Genomic DNA, 16,833 nt, shown 5'->3' with positions numbered 1-16,833 from the left:
TTTGTGAGGACTTTTATGAAGACTGGTGTTCTTTGTTTCAGTGATCCTGAAACATTATGAAAAAGGGGTTGGATTTTGTCATTTGTTGTTGAGGAATATGCTGCTTTTACGACACGGCTGTAGGATTGCTACTCATTCCTTATAAAATAAAAATAGTTTTATCACGACATACTTCAAATTTTGCTGCAGGATAACATCACCCCAATAATTCAGATTTCCACCAGTTTTCATCACAATTACGATTAACATCATAGCCTAAACAGGATGGGAAATCTCTCTGCATTAAAATATTAAGAAACCTTAAAAAATGTCATGTCTCTCATCGTGAAACAACATAACTGCATCACGAAGAAGAATGCACATCTGAGGCATTTAGACTGATGATTTAGACTAAATTAGAAGTCAGATTATTCAGGTGAAAGATTTGGGGAAAAAAATTGATATGTCTCTGATTTAATTTTAAAACGTCTGTGTTGTTGCAAAAATCATATCACATTGTTAAAAGGAGCGAGGCAGAGATGCCATTTTCATTGCAGATAGGGAGGCATAGAGCTGTTACACCTATACTGTTTATGAATATTTTCTCCCCTCTTAGAATAGATATGTTCAATTCATTTGAATTGGCTTCTTTGTGTGGCTACGTGTATTTCTGCACTTCTGTATTGTGTGAGTCAGGCATTCAGTGTGTGCACTTTCCTCGTGTTCCACGTGGTGGCGACAGCGAGCACGAGTTGTCCCAGTGTCCTCCAAAAGCATCGCGAGCAGATGAGGACAGGTTTCTGCACAATGAGGCCGGAATTTGGATGGTTTGTCTTTAAAATAAGAGCTTAAAATCCCCCCCCCCCCCCCCCCCCAATTAATGATGTGGTGTGCGTTTGTGAATTGACATCGAATTCTTTTATAATTTACACAGGTAGTAATGTGACTGGCAATTTTTCAGTAGAAAATCTTACAAAAAAATGTATAACTTCCCTGGATTTATGGAAGCTGCGCTGAATGAATGCAAATCACCTTTGGAGGCGATTAAGAAAGTTAGAAAGGCTATTTCAAACAAAGCATAATCATTGAAATCAAAAAGAATATTAGCTGATTTTTATTTCTTTCTTTATTTTGTATAATCCAACTGAACCTCATCATACCGCACAATCAAAACACGGGAGTCGAGCAATTATTTTGAAAACACTGACCGGAAGTTACTGCTGTTATTACGTCTGTCTTGATGCCGGTGCTCGTCTGGCCCGTTGAGTCCAATCTTTAAATAGGAGTAATACCTTGGCGGGCGGACGGTCGCGGAAGCCTTGTGGCTTGAACATTTACGTTTTTCTGGCTTTAGACCGCACAGATAAATTCCAGGATGCCGTCAAATCTCCAAGGTAATGAATGGTACTTCAGCGTTTTCCCTACATCTGCTTATCTGTGACGCTAGCTAAAGCTTTGAGTCTTTACAACAGAGCATCAGAGGCCGACTGACTACAGAGCCTGTGTCGATATTATATTGCTATTATTGAAACACCTCTGTTTCCATTTTTCTTTTTCTGTTTAGGAGGGAAAGCCTTTGGGCTGTTGAAGGAGCAGCAAAGGCAAAAACTGGAGGAGGTAAACAAGGTATGCGTGTCCTCTATAAGCGCGTTTCTAACGGTCGGTCGCGTGTATTGAGCTCGCTTACACTTGACTTGGCATTGGCCTTGTTTTTGAACGTGCGGCATACAGAGGCTTCTCGTCACTGTTGCTGTTTCACTGTGGCTCTGACTAATGAATGCCCTCGCATACCATTCATATTTTATTGTAGCAGAGCGTGTCGTTACGGGTGATGCATTTTTATCGATTTTTACGATTCCCCCCTAGTTTCAAGGCACTTGTTGAATAGCGGCATTCCCTCACATATTGATGTGTCCGGGGACTATTTCCCCCCCTGACCCGTTTCGATCTGCGGGTCAACGTTGGAAAGCATCTGAAGCGCGTTTGTTGGCCATTCTCCCTCTTTGTTCCGACGGAAGACAGGTGTTTGAATGGGCTCTTTGTTTAACACGGGGCCTTGTGTCGTCAGATAACTATGGCTGTCCCCTCAGATTAACTAGATGTCTGCATAATCTCCGTTTCCCTCCTTTACTGTGGCCAGCCGCCTGTCATCAGCTCTCCCACTGCGGCCGCGTGGAAAGCAGGTCGGAGGAAGGAGCGCCTGTGACATTTCAGTGCGCATCACAATCTGCTCCCGTTATCTTTGTTATCTTTAGATATTTGTGGTGTGTTCATTGGAGAAATGGGAGGTGAGATGGCCCCAGATTTCACAAGACTGGGTCTAAAATTAACAGCTGCCCCATTAAACCCACAGGTGTTTGGGCAGTGACATCCATCCCCACTCCATTGTATTAAAATTGGTGCATTTGCATTCCTATCCCGGCAGTGTTTTGATGGTTATTCACCTGCGAAAAAGCTGTCACATAGACAGGTTTATTATTTGTATTAGTTTGCAATTGGCTGACTCTTTCCCCCTGGTGATGCATTCCCCCAAAACACTTTATTTCCTACAAGGAAAGACAAGAAAGCACATAAAACTTCACATTTTTGGACAGTTTTTTTTGACAAATACTGCGACATTACTGTGACATTGATGAGATTTCTTCAGTCGACATTCTAGCAACAAAGATGAAAACAGCCTTTCTGTTAAAATTCTGCTCTCTGTATGCTCTCATTTTTCTCCGCACCAATGTACCTGCACCCCTCCACAAAAGCTCAAGCTCAAACTCGGCTCAGGCCAAGAGGATGGAAAGGTAGCTGTAAGCATAACACGATTTCATCTGTGCGGAAACCATTTGGTTGAATGGAGAGAGAAATGATAGATACAAGTTTTTCTTTACAGTTCAATGAATGCTGGCTGTTTTCAAATGCACTGGCAAAGCTTGCTCAGGCCGATAAAGATTATGATATCGAACAGTCAGACCTGAGAAATGGCTTGGCCCATGTGACCCAAAGTGTGTGAAGTGAACCGCCTGACGCCTGAGGATTGTCTGAGAAGCTTTGCAGGATCGTCAGTCCTCAGTAAAACTTATTTCTCAGACTCCGACACAGATACAAACTTTAATTGGCAACAGTTTATCATCTTAAACCTTTACCTTAAAGCTGCGGTCGGCAACTTTTTTTTAGTCATATTAGCTTGAACTGTCATGGGATTCTGGAAGTAGAATATTAAATAGGCTGTTTAGGAAAAATAACGAAATCTGCAGCTCCCTCTGAAGCCTGTAATCGTGCTTGCAAAAACCGAGCGCTCCCGGCTGTTTTTAACCAATCACGTTAGGGTGGAGGAATCCTACCTGTCAATCACAGCTTGTGCACACGCTGCTGAGCGTGAGTCTGCCCCAGCTTGTGTGCGCTCACACTGGTGTGAACTCACGTGCACAACCTCGTCCACAGAGGGGGAGGGGTTTGGGGGGCGATTCGGAGCTTGTTAGAGGTTGGGGGAGGGACCTGAAAGTTGTATCAGTTCGAATTTTCCGACTTTAGACTCGTAATTTTGAAAACCTGCCGACTGCAGCTTTAATCCCGAGTTGCTGCCCCTTTCCCTGTGTTCGGAAAAAAAAAAAAAAAATTCTAAACTTGTAACTCTGGCTCCTGTCAGGCCTCGAGGAGAGAAGGAATGCGAGGCTTACATCAGGTCTGAGAGGGATAAACGTGCATTTTCACAAAATGCCAGTCTGAACCTTCGGGTGAAGATACGGTTTTGCTGTTTCAGGCCTGATAAACGTTCTTTACATTTCCCCTTTTTTTCATGTTTCTTGACTTGTTCAAACATTCTTGTGACTGCGAGAGGGCATTCCTGTGGGAGGTTGCAGTCCTGATTCAGCTCAGCTGAGTCAGGCCTCCCCGATAAACACCCAGCTGTGATGGATATCCTCTTTAATTACAAGCCTGAAAGACACACAGAGGTCAACACCGAAAACAAAATCCCTCCGCCGTTCTTGCTCTCTCTTCGAGATGGAGGATGACTCCCACATGGCATATTGCGTCATTATAATTTCATTAGAATAGCTCCCCTCGGGCGCTTCTCATCCCCTTGTGAGGTGTTCCAATTAATAGACGCGGTGATAAGTAATGACAATCCAGGGAGAAGAACATCTTAGTGATGATGAATCATCACTCTTGAGTTGAACATTTTGACAGGACCCAGCTAAATGAATGTTCATGTATGCAATTCTCATGCAAAACGGAATCGGAACAGGTTAAATGAGTCTTAGTTTCATGAAAGCCTGTAAAACCTGTGTTTTGTTTTGTTTTTTTGGTCTGATCACCATCAGTTTTATGCACCTCTCTTCTTCATTCTCAGGAATACCTGGAAGACCAGAAATACAGGGATGAAGAAGACCTGGCTCAAAAGCTGGAGGGCTTGAAAAGTAAGTAAATCCAGTCTTTTCCATTGTGGCTGCCTTTTTCTAAAGGGTGCAAACGCTTATTCTGGCTTTTGTTCTACCTTCAGCTTTTGTTTATTCGTTGGCAGCCCACGCACCCGTGATGGCCATTTGAGTCTCGAGCATTTTGCCGTTCTCTGTGGGAAAGACCCACTGCTGTGATTTCTAAAAGATTCAAAGGGCCAAGTGCTCTGTGGCCAGGGAGGAATGTGCTGGGGCGTTCCTCTGCTTGTTGTTTCAATATTCAGAACTTTGCTGAGTAAATTTGTGGCTCCTGGGAACAGAAACAACATTGTTACTAGCTTATTACTGGAATGAAAAAATGCATTACTGACAAAAAGACTCCCCTCCTCTAATCAGAGATGACACAAAAATATATTTGTTTGGTGTTCGTAGAGTATTTTGTCCTCTTTTTTTTTCAGTCAATGTCATTTTTGTCTGCAATATTCATGGCAGGGTAACATAAGGCTGTTTATTCTGATAAGGGGTGCAGACCTAGAAATGGGAAATATGCTTCAGTGTCCTACTTTGAGTATACGCTCGCTGGAGGAAATGGAGCAGTAATGTATAAACAGAAAGAGGACCCAGCACCCAGGTCCTGGGAGGTTTGCTGTTTTTCTTTTCCATCTCTTCCATACTGTCCCAGTGACCCAGAGGTCAGCACCCTCACTACCACTGCTTTTAACTACCAATCAAATCGCATCAGCGCTTCTCCTCTCCAGGTTGCATCACATCCTTCTTTGCACGAAGGCTGCAGAAAGTATCGGTAACTATCTTCGTATCGTTGGAGCAATGCGATGATGGTTTTCTTTTCATTAGTTTTCGGATGTTATTTAGTAACTTCATTAACTTTTTTGTTGTTATGCCAAATATTTTTCCCAGATCCAATGTTTTCTGGAAATAGAGAAGTTTTTTAATGTGACATCATAGTTGTTATACTGCGTAGACACGGTATTACCCAGACCAAAGGAGCAGGAAAAGCTCGGCTGACTGGCTGCTAATTTCTCTGATAGATATGCAAAACTTTTTGTAAGTCTTTTCTCCACACAAGTGGATTCATTAACAAGTGAAAGAAGATGCAGTGTAGAGAGTATCTCTCTTTTTTTCTTAAGGGGCACAGCGTGCATTGGCGTAGTCACGGTAACCAAGTTATGACATTGGATACCTGCCTAGAATCTTTAATATTGGAGGAGTGTCATGTAAATGCTCAAGTGAATGGAACTGGATGACAGACGACACAGCATGGAGGTCTTCTGTTTCAAGCTTTCATTGTTGACTAAGGGGGTCCATCTCTTATGAAAAGTCATTCTAATTTGGCTCGATTTAAGCCTCAAGAGGGAAATCGGCCCTATGCACACGTCTGATAAATCGTTTTTATTTTTAGGTCCTTTTGTGTCTCGTCGACTTAAGTGCGCCGCCGCTGCTGTGTGGAGGCCATTAATCCAGAGTTTGAACTTTGACACCTTAAAGTGCCAGACCTGTGATTTTCACGCTCAATAAAACTGCAGTTTGTGGAATGTTTTTAAACCGTTTAGCTTTTTAAAAAATAATCTTTTTGTGGATATATGACGGTACAGATGCACGAATCTCAAGCCCCCAGTAGCTGCAATTTGTAAGCTGAATACAAGCAGTTGAGGAGCAACAGCCGAAACCTTCGAATCAGCAAACCTAATCTTGCATTCTTTTCTATCTGTCACTATCAAGTAGACCTCTTGCAAGGAGAGTGGAATTCAATCTGTCTTATCTGCCTTCAGGGTCAGTGTCTGTTAAAGGCATGGGAAAATTCTTTATCTGTTGGCCAGACCAGCAAAGGAAATCACTTGGGTCATCATCTGTTTCGACGGCTTTTATCAGAAACTCTTCTTTTTATTTTCCTTTTAAATGGAAAGCCCCCTCAGATGAAATCTGCCAAAGTGGCTGGTGAGCAAACGACTCCGATTAAATCAAAATATGACAGACTTTCCTTTGAATTTCAAAGAAAAATTGGCTGAGAAAGTCCTTTTTATTTTTTTTGTAAACTTGATGCCACGGTCATTTCGCTACATCGCTTGCTAAAGGAAACTAGGTCAGGAAGAAATCCAGAAGGCTTGAGTTTTGTTCGGCCGGGCCGTTTTCTGTGGCTGCAGATGATCAACAGGCTGCGCGACGACAAGTGCTCCTCTGAAAAAGTGCGAGGAGGCTCACTCCCTCAGAGTTTTCGAACAGGGTTGACATTGTCCTGTCCGACTCCCCATGGGTTCACACAGTTAACAAAGCTCCCCCTCTCTCCCTCCCAACACACACACACACACACACACACACAGAGCTTCCATTGTAGGACAGAAATAGCAAGTGTAATCTGACTAAAGTGGTCCTCTAAGGAAAAGAGAAAGGAGACAGATTTCAGAAGAAGCACAAATATGCCTGCGTTTGCTTTTGTATAAGCAGCCACTGTAGTGGCATGTTAATTTGCTGCTATAAGTCAGAGCAAATGCAGCGGTCAGTATTTACTGTCTACTTACAAAGTTTACTCTGGTTATAAAGCTGTGTTGATTTAACTACAATTGACATTCACCCTGCACTTTTTGGCCTCCCTGCCAAAACAATTAAGGATCCGCTGCTATTTTTTTTGTTCCTACAGGCATGATTTGTAATTCAATGAAACGGACTTCTTCACCACCTCACAAAAGATTTAGATCGGAACGAAACTGTAAAGGATCTATTCCTTTCTTCTTTTTTTTTATTTAGAGGTGAAAAGGTTAATATTTCCTGGATCACTTTATCAATCATCAAAATATCATTAAATCATTGATTAGAGGTGCAATGCCGTTTTTGTTTTCTTATGTCGGGTAAACTACTGTGAAGATAAGGTTTCCTGTCTGCAACTTTGTAAAGAGCGGATCGTGAATGAGACACATTTGTTACATTTTGTTGGGTTTGTTTTGATTGACCTCTAGGGAAAACTTGGAAACATCTTAGTTTCTTTGTTCTGATTGCTGTCTGAACTCAGACTTCTCTTTCAGCTGTTGGAAACTCTTGGTTTTTTTTTATCGTCATGTCGGCTCCACTCTGCTGCCTTTTTTTTTTTTGCCCGTTTCCTGCTGACAGACGTGCAAAACGCGCACACACAAATACCCACCTGTCATCGTCAGCTGCTCATGCTCATGACCTTTGCTGCTCTCAGCAGAGTGTGTGACTGCGAGGTCGCCGGACGCTTTGTGTTGCCGGGTTTTGCTGACGTGTAAGACGCTGGCTGGAGGATGTGGTGGGTGAGATGGGAATGAGTAGCCACTGTAAAAACAATAATCTCATGTGCGTCTTTGTTTTGCAGATAAATATGCTGAGTTCGACCTGAATGACCAAGGAGATATAGGTGAGTAACAATCGGGTCTAAAACACCAGCTGCACCCCAGATAACAGCTGTCAGCACATCTGACCCCATGTGCTGCGCTGACAGGAGGGAGCAGTAATTAATACTGTGACTGTATTGTCTGGACACTGTGAGCACAGGACATGAGCAGGCTCATGTGTCATGGTTGTGTGCTTAATGTAAAGCGAGTCCATAGACCAGTGTAAAACACTTTGACTCACACGTGAGCAGGTGTGAAGTGAAGTTCAGTGTCAGACAGCAGATGTATAATTCATCTGCAGGTCCTGACACTTGCCTAATTTCCTCTAGATCCATTTTGGTTTTGTTTTTTAAACTTTATCATCATAACTGCTAAACCAGTAAAAAGAATTGATCTCATTTATCTAAAAATATAGGGTTCCATGTCCTCTTTCTTTTCGTTTATCTTCCTCCAGAGGTTTGTATAGGTGTGCAGCATAATATCTGGAACATCCTAAAACAGCCTCAAACATCAGGTCTTTGATAAAAGTCTTTGATAAAAGTCTGCTGATTCCAGCCCCTGAGGTGTGAGTTTGCACTGCTACTATCAGAATGCAGAAACTCTCTGCCAGGATGCTGAACAAACCAGTTCAAAGGTCTTTCTTTTTTTTTTTCTGCCATTATCAACCTTGTAAATGGCATTAGATAAGAGTGAAGTGTGCCTGATGCGTATCGTTTTATTGTTTTATTTGTATGAAAATGCCAGCTGTAAACCAGATTGGACACTTGGAGATAATGAGATACTTTGATATCTTTTTTTCCTGCTATGATGTAAAAGTTCAAAGTGTTCCAGGTCCAGTGTGTAGGATGTACTGATATCTATCTAGCTACACAAATTATTACTTGCAAAGTGTACTAACCCCCACACCATTCCTCCAAAGAACAGTAAGTACAAAACTGAGAAACACTCTCGGACCAGTGTGTCAATTGTCCCTTTAGAGCCATGACAGTAACATGACTGAGGGGGGGGTGGACATTATTCTCTGGACATTAATTGCTTGTTTTAACTGAATGAAAACACTATGGTGTTTCCCCCTCATAGGCTTTACCTGGGTGGGCCGTCTAGATGCAGTATATTCACAGCTTCCCATTGTTTTCAGACATCTAAAGAGGTCAAATCTTATTTGATTGTAGATATGCACAATATGATTCAGCCTCCTCTACACCACAGACACCAGGCCATCTTGTTCATGTACAAACTCTGAATCAAAGCATCAGATTTGCATGGGACAAGTTAGGGCTGGGCGGTATGACCAAAAATACATATCACGGTATTTTTTCACGGTTTCACGGTATATCACAGTATTTTTTTTTTTTTTCATGCATAATTAGGTGTTCACAGCATTTTCTACAGATTGAGAACAGAATTAAAAATAAAAATTCTTCAAAATAATTCCTTCGTTAATAATTGGTCACACAGAACTTTATTGTATTAATATTCACATCTTCATTGTAAACAAATTAATAACATTGCTAATTACACTGGTCGGACTGTTCAGCTCTGTTTCAGACTGATACCTCCGGTTCAGGCTGGTCCTCATCCTCAACACACACGTCTCTTTTTCAATCGCGGAAAATATTTTTCAATACTCATCTGGATTGAAGCAGCAAACATTCAGTGTAAGAGTTTAAAAAAACTACTTTATTTGATTCACAGCTGCTAGTGTTTTGACCTCGACAACCCAACTACATTTTTTTTTTTTTTACAGCAAACTTGCGACTAGTTAACTTTATAAAGAAGGCGTAATCGCTTGTTTGCTATGGGTCGGGTCGGGAAGAGACAACATTGTATTCAAAATATAAAATATTTTTATAGGACTTTTTAACGTGTGATTTTATAAAGTTGCACGTGATGCCAACCTTTCGTGAATTTCGCCAGCCGTCTTCTTTCGGTTGAGCTAATCTAACGCGACGCTGAAGCTAGCAAGCTTCCACGCTTCCAGGGAAGCACGGAGGGGAGGGGCTGTGTGTGTGTGTAGGCTATGTGAGAGAGACGCGTGATGACAGAGAGACGGAGGGAGAGCAGGGAAAGGAAATGCAGCTTAACGAATACGAGTATTTTTCAAATAGCGTTAAAAATAATAATAATAACGAAACGCAATATGTGGCGGCCGGTGTTGAATCTCTGGCGCACCGCCACGATTGTGTGGGAAACACTGCTATCCACCTTCACCTTCGCGTAACGCAAGTGCTTATTACCACCTCGCACCCAGACAGTAAACATGCGTGTTTAGAAGCGCAACACTGAAAAGGGTCACGTCTCGAACAATGTCGCGCGACGCAGCGTTCCCCCCGTTGTGTAATCAAATACACCGGTATGGCGGTATATTAAAAATTCATATCATAACGAAATTATAAACCAGTATACCGCCCAGCACTAGGACAAGGGGTTGATTTACAGCGTTGCTAAACATCTTCGACACAAGTCTTAGCAACTTTTAACGTTGACGATTCCTTTATTTTCATTCAGACAGAGCATCAAAGATGCAAAGCAGAGCCACATCTCCAGCGTTGAATCGACACAATTTAAAAGAATGAAGACAGTTTAACAAAAGTACGTTTGAGTGTGTAAATAAGAAAACTTATAATCGATGTATTCATGTGTGAGAAGTTATTGCACATTTAGTGTAATACTGCACAGCATTTTTCAGACTTCTTTAGCAACTTCCGATTCTAACCCTGCAGCCACTGAAATCTCATTTTGTAGAATGGCTGCCCTATGTTAATTCTGTTACTTTATATGTAAATGGTTTGCTTTAAATGTTACACACTCGAACTTAACTTATGAGGCACAAAACTTCCAAGTTATTCCCAACTTAATTTCGTTGGCCCCTAGCCTCATGGTTTTGGCTGCAAAGTCCCAACAACCCAGAAAATGTAGGATTAAAAAAAAGTTGTCAGTCAAAGGCACCCATACCACTAATCACTGACTATTATTGAAATAAAATGAAAAGGACGATGGCGAGTGGCGACGTTGTTTGCACGACAGTTATTCATCAGCTGATGACGATGGCAGCCCTATGCATACGTTCTAAAACCTTTGAGACTTAAAACTCACTCCCAACCACTTTGTTGCTATTGTTTTGGTTCAGTTTAACCTCTGAACATTATAACTCAAAAAATGAAACTGCAAAATAAAGAATAGCAAATAAAAAAACTTTAATAAATTTGTTTGTTTTTTTCCCCCCAGATAAGGTAGAAGAAAAAACGATTAGGATAACTCAGCTATGGGGCAAAAAAACGATGGAATCGCCTCGAAATTTGCATTTGTGAAACAAATTCCTGGATAAGTCTTAATATGTTAATTAGTCTGCAGTTAAACGAGAGTGCTTATAGAGCTCCATGAGCTGTTGCACCTGGCTGACTGACAGCAGGCATGTTCCCAACAAGTCGGTTGTCAATGGAAACAATAGAAGGTATCCAAGTCGTAGTGAGACGGGAGACTTTGTTGTTTCTCCATCAGCTGTTTCTAAAAAAGTTGGCGCAAAAACGAACAACATGGTAGGCTTGTAGAAGGGAAATGTACAGGTCGACCAAACAAGACGTCAAAACATCAGGAAATATGTCTTGAAAACACAAATTGTACAACAAAAGGCTTTTTTTTATTTTTTATTTTTCTCACGGTTGATTGATTTCATCACTTTTTCATCCACTTCCTCTGAAAAAATGAATCGTTGTATTTCATTTTTCTTCAACCTGGAATTTAAATGGATTTTATGTAATTGGTGAAGGGAAATTTAAAAAGGAAGAAAGATATGAACTTTTGTTAGAAGCATCCTTTGCACCCAGAGTGAGAATTGAAATTACTTCAGGTTTAACGAATGACAAAAACAAGCTTCTCTTTGGTAATTCTCCTCGACATTCTGCGTCCTGATCGTTGCTGTCAACTCCTCTTTCTCTCAGATCTAATGGGTCTCAAACGGATGATGGAGAAGCTCGGGGTGCCCAAGACTCACCTGGAGTTGAAAAAAATGATTGTTGAGGTGACGGGAGGCAGCAGCAACACTATCAACTACAGGGACTTTGTCAAGATGATGCTGGGCAAGCGCTCCGCTGTGCTCAAATTGTAAGTAACCTGCAAATGTTAGAGAGAGGGGGACAAATAAAGAAAAAGATGCTGCTTTCACATAAACACATGTGTCAGCATGGGGCTTGAGGATGACTAGTGATGATGTCACTACCCACGTGGGTTGCTGTGGCAACAAAACCCTTCTACGTAGCCTATCCATAGTCAACACCCTTATCTTTAGCTGGGATCATGGGCTTAGGTAACTGATTATAGGCTGATTAACTACTAACAGTCACATAGAGCTGACAAAACTCCTAAAACCAATCTGTGCAGCAATTTCATCTTTCACAACTGGAATTATGTCTTAAGAGTCTATAATTACCTATTTTTTTTTAAGTATTACCTGCTGGACGAGATAATATAGTTGGGTCTGTTTTGAGACTGGGAAATGCAGACGGTATAAGCTGTTTAAAGCGGCCCCGCACTGGGTCAGCCTGCAGTAGCCAGAGCCAGCATAGCTGCTGCCTGTCAGCTCTGCCAGACGGAGCTGGCTGGACCCCTTGGTAGACAATCTCATAATCCCATATAAAACACCCAGCGGAGGAAATACATAACGTTTCCTCTTTTACCCTCAACCATTTTCCCGAAAGCGGATCTCATAATCCTAACAGGCTGCCATTTATAGAAGTCTAATTCCCTACTGTCCATCTCATCCACCTCGTGGCGTTCCAGTAAGATAATATTTGCTTTCCAGAAATACCTCATATTTTCACCAGAAGAATGGCGCGGCGGTGATCAGATATGGTTTTGGAAACGGTTGGATCGCAAAGTTTAAAGGGAGGATGAAATCTCGGCTTCGTCAGGGTCAACTCGCGGCACAAAACTTGCATCAGTATTTCACATAACGCCCAGGTGGTTCATTGTTCTCTTTTGGTTTGTTTTAAGCAGCCTGAAGCCTTCTGGACCTACTGATAATAGCGGTGGTCTGCAAAACCTTCCTTGTGGCGCTGCTTTTTTCTTTTGAGAAAGTAAATGGGTGGGGAAAAGTAGAGGGTGCAATATTGTGGCAGAATAGTGTTATTTAAAGCATTTGGCAGGAGAACAATTGATTTTTGTCACAATTAGAGGAAAAACCATTTAGGTCAGGCTCCACAATTGGGCTCACTTCGTATTAGGGCAATGCGCAAGTGCAAAAGGGCATCCAGTCATTGTTGTTTGTTCAGCCGAAGTTTTGATAGACAGATCAGGCATATAAATGCGAGGTAGCAAGAAGCAATGGGGTGCGTGATCGTGACAGAAAACCCTACTTTTTTTAAGACTTTTTCTATGAGAACATGCCGCATACTAACTCACTGCCACTGTTTGTGTGTGTGCGTGTATTATAGTTCATTTGTACATTTTTGTCAGTCTTTGGACATACTTCGCAGTATGCACAGAGGAACCAATCGGGCATCAGTTGTGACTCGACTGACCTCGTGCTGCTGGGGAGCAGAGAAGCTATCAGTAAGTGTGAGGAAGAACAGAAGCGAAAGTGGTTCGTGCCACAGCCTGAGTCGCTAAGTGCCGGCTTCCTCGTCGGGATCATTGGTCCTTATGGGCTTAGTGGAGCTTTGCAGAGTTTTCCAAAAAAGGAAATTAAAGACAGGCATTCGCTCTGAATAGCTACCATCAGATCACTCACTCTGCCGTGTAAGGCATAAACCACTTTTCCCCTCGGAGCTTCCGTGGTTTCCCTTCATTCTTTCCCTGCCCACTTACTGCTCAGATTATCTGATTGTAGCTTTGGTTCTCTGTGTAATCCATTTTATACTGTAAGTTTGTACCTCTTTTACATCCTTGTACTACATTGTGTCTTTCAAATTTACATTTAAAGTCATTTTCCTGTCTTCACGTCTCTATCCATGGTGCTGATTCTGTTTTAATTAATTTTGGGTGACACTATTCGTGGAACAATGTTTTTCTAGGTTTAGGTTTAAGTCATCACCCTGTGTCATTACTAGAGAGCTACTACTTACATTGAAGTAACTGTGAAGTTTGTCATGGTGTTCAACTATAATCCCATTTAAAGATACACTAACGCACCAGAAGCAGCCCCTGCAATCATCGTGACCTCTTTATCAGCAAAGTCTCCAAAATATTCAGATTTTGCTGGGCCATCATATAGATTACAATCTCACCTATCCTTCATTCAAGTCTACATGCACTGCCACACATCTGAGGTGAATTATTACATGAAATACTACCTTACTTATTTGACTTTTTTCCCTCATCTTTTCGTGTCTCTTTTTATTTCTGCCCAGAGTTTTGATTTTTGAAGACAAAGCCAACGGCACCACCGGCAAGCCAGATGGACCCCCTCCGAAGCGGGACATCGCTAGCTTGCCTTAACTGTAGATGTCAGGCTCCAAACGGTGGAGCAAAGGGACCACCTGTGGTTGCGCGGAATAACGTGGAGTGTTGTGGTAATGTGGGACCAGTGATCGAGGATGTTATTTTGTGAATATGTGATGTGTGTGTGTGTGTGAGGTTTCTGTTATTTGGAAGACGGAGCCCAAAACTCACTAAGTGATGTGTGACTGTGAATATTCATGTTTATTTTCCCTTTAAATCAAATGTAGCAGTGATAGTTGTATATGTAATCAGATGGATAAGATGCTTTTTTTTTTTTACTAAGAATTTCATGGTTGTATTTTAAGGGAAAACTCAAAATTTTACACGTTCCATACTTTCTGGAGACATTCAGTTTAACTGTGTGTGAGGATGCTTTTGGAGAAGCACGAGACAAGAGGCAGTTTTTTTCACTATCCTCAGTAGTCTTTCTCAGATCGCTTGCCAGGCTAATCTTGGTCAGTGTATCACTTTAGATCACGTGCCAGAGAAAACAGGGCCAGCCCATTTCCTCTGGACCGTCAGCCCCTGGAGACCAAATGCAGATCTGGAATCGGTAATTAAGGTATTTCAAATTGATAAACATTTGGAAGTGAGTGCACTGCTATGTGTTTTTAAAAATTCACTCACATTAGTTTTAGAGAAAAGTAGGTGATCAAGTTAAAGTAGGACTTTGGGCTTCGGTATGCGGCTTGAGGAACAGCAAAGCTGACTTAGTTTTAGGTCCGTGAGGTTGTAAGCACCCGCTCATTTTGGAAGGAGTGTGATTTACAGGCACACAAGCAGAACAAATGTACATAGTATGCTTCACAAAAGTACAATCATATTCTTTCCAAGTGCCTCAACATGCAGACTCTGTAGCGCTTAAGCACACAGTTTGAAGACGGAGGAAGAGCACACGAGTATTCACTTAAAGACATTCTTAGCTTGTTAATTCCAGAAAACCGTGAAATAATCTTTCATCGGTAAGTTAGGTTTAATGATATTTGTTGAATTCCATTTGTGTATACGTGTGTTTTTTGTTTGTTTTTTTTGTTATTGGTCTTCACAAATTTCTGAATGAATGAAATTCACAAGTGGTGTTTTTTTTTCTTTGTTGTCTTGGTCAGTGATTTAATCTGTGCGTTGGATTTATTCCCCGCTGTTCAATCAGTCAGCCTTTTTCTGTTCGTTCGCTTCTGTTTTTTTTTGTTTTTTTTCTTTGTCCTATGATTCCATAACTTGTGCCTCTGTATTTATCTGACCATTTGAATTTTTCCTGTAACTCACATTTAATGTTGTGAAATTGATACTTTTACACATAACACGTTTTACACAGTTGTTGCTTTCGCTCTTGTAGAAACATGACATATTTTAGTATTAAGACAAACATTGTTTGCAGACACCAAAGGAATTAAAGTTCTTACACTGGCCTGTAAAGCGTTTATGTGTTCATTGTGGTAACGAAGGTTTGTCTGAAATATGGCAGGTTGGACTGAACTGAACAGGAAGAGATTTGAAGCATCCAGCCAGGTGGAAAACATCTCTTCGATTTCACAAAGGGCTCCAGTCGAACCAACTTTTTTTTTTTTTTTTTTTTTTAATGAAATTCTTGTCTTTCGAGACAAAAACCCACAATACACCTTGGGTTGTTAAGTAAAAACAACACATTATCAGCTTTGTAGATGTCGAGCTGCATATTGCATGATCACCCCCGCCCGTGTCCTTCCCATGCATGATGAATACCGTGTGGGATTCTTTAGTTCTTACCACTCGTCGAGCCGTTGTTTTAGTGCTCCAATTTTACTCTCGGTTTTAAATTTTCCTCCTGAGCCGTCACTTGGTGTGCAAACATGCATTTAAGCAATACAAAATGTTCATGAAAAAGCAAATAGCGGTGAGTTCACACCTCTCTTAAAATGGGCTCGGATGTGTCTTATCTACTGCTTTTAATTTGGGAGAGCAGTTGCTGTGGTGTGGAACAGCACAGAGGATAATAAGCAAGACTTTGACGAGCATGCTAACAGGCGGACCCAGTAGGATTATAATAAGCACCTCTGTAATTAAAATGATAACCACTGTTGCATGTAATAAACTGCCAGGAGCTTATGCAGCCACCGTAGAGGAAAATGATTTGGACAGTGCCAGGATTCTCTTAAAGGAAGAAAAATAAGACAATAACCCTGACTTTGAGCCTATATTAGGTTTCTTCAGTCAACGCTTTATTTCTGTATTTTTTTTAAATTTTTATTTCAGCATTTAAAATGCATATTACCTCTACTTGCCTTTACTTCATCGTTGTTTTCATCTTTCAGTGACAACTATGTCGCTGTGCTCAGAAAGTTTTATTCCCAACACGTTACTGTTGTGGTGATTCATCTTGATTAATTGCTGTTTATTTTTAATCCCACACCATCAGTTCGGAAGTTACACCACTCTGCACTGATGATAATCACTGGTTTGCAGTCTCTGAGATAATGAATGTGCAACTGCAGTTCATCCCAAAGCAATGCCTCACATGTTTACCGTTCTGTCTCCGTTCATGGATGAACATTGCCACCTGCTGGACACCCAAAGCCAAGGCCTCCGTGTGACATTTAGCTGACTAGAAGCAAGTCAAATCTCTGTTTCATCTGACTGCAACCAAAATGTAAATTGAGTTGAATGTAAACATTACGATTTACTTT

At 41.3% G+C, this 16,833-nt stretch overlaps 1 protein-coding gene across 1 annotated transcript; it reads left to right on the top strand.

The window, feature by feature from the left end:
• Window positions 1–1,204: 1,204 nt before the first annotated feature.
• On the top strand, window positions 1,205–15,586 carry aif1l (allograft inflammatory factor 1-like). Its single transcript, XM_075455251.1, has 6 exons — window positions 1,205–1,373; window positions 1,544–1,605; window positions 4,322–4,388; window positions 7,714–7,755; window positions 11,674–11,836; window positions 14,080–15,586. The coding sequence occupies exons 1-6, from the start codon at window positions 1,355–1,357 to the stop codon at window positions 14,165–14,167; spliced, it is 441 nt and encodes a 146-aa protein (XP_075311366.1). The 5' UTR covers window positions 1,205–1,354; the 3' UTR covers window positions 14,168–15,586.
• The last annotated feature ends 1,247 nt before the right edge of the window (window positions 15,587–16,833 follow it).

The sequence above is a fragment of the Odontesthes bonariensis genome, chromosome 22, assembly GCF_027942865.1.
Source record: "Odontesthes bonariensis isolate fOdoBon6 chromosome 22, fOdoBon6.hap1, whole genome shotgun sequence".
Taxonomy (NCBI): Eukaryota; Metazoa; Chordata; class Actinopteri; order Atheriniformes; family Atherinopsidae; genus Odontesthes; species Odontesthes bonariensis.
The sequence above is the reverse complement of the archived record's forward strand: the minus strand, read 5'-3'. Positions and strand labels throughout refer to the sequence as shown.

Bases quoted from the DNA above. Each gene is read 5' to 3' on its own strand.
- aif1l (XM_075455251.1), top strand. The intron at 7,756-11,673 runs GTGAGTAACAAT...TCTTTCTCTCAG, and splicing joins GAATGACCAAGGAGATATAG to ATCTAATGGGTCTCAAACGG. The intron at 11,837-14,079 runs GTAAGTAACCTG...ATTTCTGCCCAG, and splicing joins CGCTCCGCTGTGCTCAAATT to AGTTTTGATTTTTGAAGACA.